The following is a 6,000-nucleotide window of genomic DNA, read 5'->3' on the forward strand; positions in this document are numbered from 1 at the left end:
CAGGCACACCTAGCCATTCCTGCTATGTTGTGCTAAGCCAACGGGGGGGGGGGGAGCAGCTAAGATGTGACCTTGGGCTCCTAGTACTCAGAAGGAAGACAGCGCCTGTATTCTACTGTTTAGTGTGCTGAGTGCTACAACCTGGGGAGACACAAGGGGGGAAGGGTGGGGTGGACTCACAGGAGGCCAGGAGGGCAGGTTTCCCAGAGAAGGCGGGAACCCAACTGAGCACAAGTCATCGAGGAGGAGGAGGAGTAATAGGCGGGAAGCAAAAGAAAGCTTTTCTTGAAAAAAAAAAGAAAAAACGAATTCCAATTAGTAGGCTGCCGTATCACACAAAGCTCTGCCATGTCAAGGGGGCCGGGGCTTACGTTTCCATTAGGAAGCCCCATCACCCCGCCCCTGGCATGAAAGGAAGGACCATCATCCTTGGGCCTGGGAGATACAGGCAGCAGGGACATCTGTGTGCCTTCAGTGATTCCAGAGACCCCAGCTGGTTCCTGATGTGACCCGTGCTGTTCCTTTCCATACAGCTACAGTCTTCGCCTGGCAGCCCGATGCACCTCCTCAGCAGCCCCCTACATCACCAGACAATGCAGAAAGGTCAAGACCTCAGCAGCAGCAACTCAGTTCCAGGGACCCTTCTTCAAAGAGTAGGCACTTTGTCTGCTCTGTGACAGGTAGGAGGCAGAGGCACCCTGGCACCGTCTGGGTTGCTCTTGGGTCTGGGAGTGGGTTCCAAGGTAGGTCTTGGGTGGGCGAGTGGGGGAGATGGCATGTCAAGGACCCTCCAGGCTGGCATGGGGCCTTCTGCAGGCATGAGTTTTATGGCTTAGTGTGTAGACCTTGGACCACCAAGGTTCAAACCCCAGCTTGCCATTCATTGACTGTCAATTTCTCCAAGTTTTAACTTCCATATGTATGCATGGAGACTTGCAGCCTCCAGAGTGGTGGGGGACAAACGCTGTTGAAGTTGCCCCTGGGTGGTATTTTGCTTTGTCATCCCAAACAGACTCGGGTAATAGGATGCTTATTTTAAAATTGTGTAGCACACTCGTTCCAGCCATAAGGTCAGTGGAAATGTGCTTGCCCAAACCAGACTGCCAACACTCACCCATGGGTGGGAGGTTGCAGCCCGTGTACCCCACTGCGGAAGCTGCGGTCACTGCTAGGCTCTGCAAATGGGGAATCGCTACTGTCAGTTGAGGACCCACTGGTGAGCTCCATTGGAATTCTCTAGTGGAGCCTTCCAAACCCACAGTCACACTCTCTGGATCTCAAAACAAAAACTGTCGAATATAGGAAAGGGACTTGGAGGGGGTGGGTGGGAGATACGGGAGGGTGGGGAATGAAAAGAGCCGTGTGCATTGTACATGTGTGTGCGTGTACACATGCGTGTGGAGGCCAAAAAACAACTTTAGGACTGATGGTTGTCATCGGGGTTCTGGTGAGGACCCTCCTTCTGATTGTAGACAGTATCTTCCTTCTTATGATGTCCTCACATGCTGGGGTCCTAATTGTTCCCAAAAGGTCCTGATCTATGGCATAGGTTTGGTTATCCACAGGGCTTTCAGGGAGATGAGATTCAGTGTAGGACACTATCGGACACAGGTGCAGGAAAGTTTGAAAGTCCACGGCACAGAATCTGAGCTCAGGAAGATACACACGGGTCAACACCCTCCTGTTTCAAGAGGGAAGCTGAGGGTAGAATGTGTATCAGAACTGTGGTCCTCTGACTTCCGCCATGGACAGTGGACTGTAGGTGACTGCCCCAGGGAGGGAGAGCTGCTCCCTGCAGGAGAAAAGGCCACTCTCTGAAGCCCCACTGTAGTGCTGTATTACTTGTATTTTGATAAATAAATCATGTCTGAAGACCAGAGGCAAAGCTAAAGCCACTAGCGGTCAGGCAGTGGTGACACACACCTTTAATTCCAGGCTTTGGGAGACAGAGGCGATGAATCTAGGAGTTCAAGACCACCCTGGGTTACAGAAGATCAATACAGAAACAAATCCAGGTGGTGGCTCACACCTTTAATCCCAGCACTAAGGGCGCACAGTTCAGTTATAGAGGGTTTGTTTTCTGTGTGAGTAGCTGACACACTCACACCTTTAATCCCAGCACTAAGGGCGCACAGTTCAGTTATAGAGGGTTTGTTTTCTGTGTGAGTAGCTGAAGTCACCTGTCTTGTTGTTTTTTACATTTTTTTTTTCTTGATGTCTGCAGCCAGGATTTTCAGGGCCTTTCCCCAGTCAAATCCGATCTCTATCAACCTTGAAAGAGTCCATAGCCTTTCACTTTCTATAGAACAAAAGCATAACCTCTTCCCCAGTGTAGCATATTTTTGACTTCCATTTTGAAGTTAAGACATTTTAAAAATAAATAGGTTGGTGTTTGATAGTTTTTCTAACCCAGTGCCCTCAGCTGTTTGCTTGTCAGCATCAAAGACATTTAAATCAACCCCACACCATACAGGATCCAGACTCTCTGTGTGGCTCATCCTTTTATAATATTTTATTTTCTAAAATTTCTTATTATTCATAAACTATTTTCAAGACTGTCTATACCCACTTTCTTTTCTTTTAAGCCTATGTACATTTTTTGAACACACTGTAACCCGTTTAAAGGTGATTTTCCTGCCTGTATCTGCTTAGCTGTGTATCTGTAACCTTTTCTGTTTGCACGAGCAAAATTTAAATTATCATGCATCTTAGCTCATGACAGACTGGTGGCTCCAACCCACAGGCAGCAGCTGGAAGATGCATCTCTTTACCACGGCCCGCACGAGAGACTGGGAGTACGAAGTTAAATTTGGCTCCTTTTTTGTGTGTTTGGAACCTTTTTTTTTTCAGGTCTGGTGTGAAAATACGTGTCCCACATTGGGCACCATTTGTCGAGAGTCTTTCTCTGTCCCACCAGCCAGCTCCCAAATCACAACACAGAGACTTATTAATTATGAAAGCTTGGCCGATAGCTCTTGTAACTTAAATTAACCCATCTCTTTTCATCTATGCGCTGCCCCACGGCTCATGGCTGCTACCTCTTCCTGTGTGTCTAACTTGTTCTCCATCCCGTGCTGTCTCCGCTTTTCTTCTTCCCAGTGTTCTCCGTGCCTGGAAATTCTGTCTAGCTATTGACCTTTCAGCTTTTATTAAACCAATCAGAGTGACATCTGTTATTTTGTTTGTTTTGTTTTGTTTTTGAGACAGGGTTTCTCTGTGTAACAGTCCTAGCTGTCCTGGAACTTGCTTTGTAGACCAGGCTGGCCTCAAACTCACAGAGATCCATCTGCCTGTCTCCCAAGTGCTGGGATTAAAGGCGTGTGCTACCACCACCTGGCCAGAGTGACCGAATCTTTACACAGTGTAATCAAATGTGTCACAACAAGGAAGGAAAGAAGGAAGCCAGGGAGGTAGGCAAGGGCAGACCAATCTAAAGTGGTTAAAAACCAGGATGATGGCTGTCTGGGGGGAGATATCCTGAAACGGTGGCTCAGGGTGGATTGGGCGTCATATTCTGCATCTTCATATGATGCTCAATATATGCTATGAAAATTTATCAAACCTATATGTCTTTCATACTTTATTAAACTGCTTAGTGTAATAATCAGATGGGGAGCCATGAACAGCCCTGGAAGGCAGTGAGTATGTGGCCACTGCTGTCATGTTCTCTTTGTGTCTCCTCAGCACCCGAAGTGACCTGGAATCAGTGAAGCCAAAGGGACCAGCATTCTGCCCTGCAGAGAGTACTGACCTTCCGAGCTGTGAAAGCAAGAGAGAGAGAGAGCGAGAGAGCGAGAGAGATAGAGAGAGAGAGAGAGAGAGAGAGAGCGAGAGAGAGAGCGAGAGAGAGAGAGAGAGAGAGAGAGAGAGAGAGCGAGCGTGTCCACGTGTGTGTGCCGGAACATGCATGTGGTCTTCAGGCTAAGGTCCCAGCCTTGGAAGCAGGAAGGCGGCAGCCGTCACGTCGTCCTCCAGATGATCCTTGGACTTGGCCCAGAACCACACTCTGTGGTGCAGCCATCCTGCCCGGAGGGGCATCTCCTTCTATGCAATTTTTTAAAGAGTTCCTTCACCCTGCTTTGTGCTTCTTGAGCTGTCTGGCCCTGAGGGGTGGGGAGGGATCCTTTCGGAGGCCAAGTTCCCCTTCATGCCGCCCCCTCCCTCACCGACCTTCTCCTCACACTGTCTCTGGGAATCAATAGCAAATAGCATATAGATCCATCGGGGCTAAGCCTGAACCTTGGCCCTCGCACTCGGAAACCCCCTTTCTCCCTGAGCAGCTGGAGCTGCCTGCTCTCAAGTCTTTTCCTCCTTTGAAGTTCTAGAGTCCACTGCTCTGAAGTGTCTGCAGGGAACCCTAGAGCCCATGTGCCCAGGAGGCAGACTCTGCCCATTTTCAGACCTCATCTCTTGATTAGGAGAAGCAGTGGTTAAGGACTGCGAGGTGGAGGGGTGACTGACTCTCCTGTGCCCGTCTTTGTCTCATTTGGTAGGACCTCCTACGCTGTTAGCATCTGAACTGTGCAAGTTAGCTGCAAAGGGAAGCAAAGAAAAAAATATAAAAAGGGAAATGAAAAACATGAACAGGTGAAGAAAACAGAGCCAAGCGGGAGTTTATGAATGGGTGATCTTCAGATGCCATCAAACCACCTGCTGACCCTCTGCTCTGGTGGACAGGTGGAGTCTGAAACGTGGGACTGAGTTCAGAGTTCAGACCTGGGTCACTGAGGTCCTTGGGGTTTGTGCCTTTGGGGCAGAGGATGCCTGAGACGATTTCGGTGCTGTTTCCTCAGCTCCATTCTGGTCCCACCATGTCAAAGTGGGAGGACAGAACTTGGGAGAGTTGTCATACGTGAAAGGGGTTTTCTTTTTCAGGGCTACTATGGTTGATCTTACAACTCTGTAAATATGTATGTAGACACTTTTCAAAGCACGTATTTATGGCCCCGACTGTAAATGTTCCATTTTTAAAGTTTTATAACGTGTGTTATTTAATTAATCAGTCGACCGGCTGCAGTAAGGGGACTGACTGGTCCAGGAGAAGGAGTCTCCCTCGAGACCCTCACATGGGCAGAAAGACATCCATCGTTGTCCAGTGGTACAGTTTTCCTGTTTACCCACCCAGCTAAACTCTGCTCTTCCCTCTTTTATTTCTTCTACTGGAATTTTTCCTTTTCCACACCCTGCAGTTAGTCCTTGCAAGCATGGGCTCGTGGCTGTTGCTAACCCCACTGACACAAGATGCCCCCCAGCCGGTCACGCGGACTGGATCTCAGGCTCTCCCGGCAGCCAGGAAAACTCACGAACCCGAAGCCTTGCAAGCTGCTTTTAGCCAAACTTTGGAAAACTCTGGAAAATGTTGCTTGGCTCATGGGGGATTTTCTCTCTCTCTCTCTGTCTTTCTGCTTGTGCAAATTGTGCTGGGTCACCCTTCAACACTTCCCAGGTTGTCAGGAAAACGAGGAGAAAGTTTTGTCAAGAGTGGTGTTTCCTGGTCAGTGGAGGTCTTCCACCGCGGTTCCAGGTCACACCAGAAGACGGTTCTGTATCTGCCATGTGAAGAGCGTAACAAATAAAGTGCAGAGCGATTGTGAAACACAAGCGTGGGCGTGGTCATTTTCCCTGCTCTGGGCTGGGGAAGCAGGGGTGGGCAGACTCTGAATTAGGAACAAGAGAAATCAGAGGCTTATAGAGGCCGCTGGTGGGTGTGTCCTTGTGCTAAGCAAGATTTCTCTGCCTCCAAGTCCCTTATCCTTCTGCTGGACTGTAAGTTCCCGTATCGTGCTAGGACTGGACAGCCTCCTCCTGTGTGTGTGTGTGTGTGTGTGTGTGTGTGTGTGTGTGTGTCGGAGTTACATATGGTTGTAAACCACCTGTGGGTACTGGGAAATGGACAGCCTCCTCCTGTGTGTGTGTGTGTGTGTGTGTGTGTGTGTGTGTGTGTGAGAGAGAGAGAGAGAGAGAGAGAGAGAGAGAGAGAGAAAGCGCTGGATGTAAACC

The 6,000-nt window shown here is 49.1% G+C and overlaps 1 protein-coding gene across 7 annotated transcripts in view; it reads left to right on the top strand.

Annotated features, from left to right (window-relative positions):
- Prdm2 (PR/SET domain 2) overlaps positions 1-5,601 on the top strand; it is a 105,728-nt gene extending 100,127 nt beyond the window's left edge. For all 7 annotated transcript variants that reach the window (XM_041651272.1, XM_041651274.1, XM_041651275.1 and 4 more), the window contains 2 exons: positions 534-680; positions 3,685-5,601. In XM_041651272.1, coding sequence (XP_041507206.1) covers positions 534-657 — 124 coding nt within the window. In that variant the 3' untranslated portion in view covers positions 658-680; positions 3,685-5,601. The remainder of the gene's footprint in view (positions 1-533; positions 681-3,684) is intronic.
- Positions 5,602-6,000: the final 399 nt, after the last annotated feature.

The sequence above is a fragment of the Microtus oregoni genome, unplaced genomic scaffold, assembly GCF_018167655.1.
Source record: "Microtus oregoni isolate MIOR12 unplaced genomic scaffold, Mior012 000005F_ref0000423, whole genome shotgun sequence".
Classification (NCBI taxonomy): domain Eukaryota; kingdom Metazoa; phylum Chordata; class Mammalia; order Rodentia; family Cricetidae; genus Microtus; species Microtus oregoni.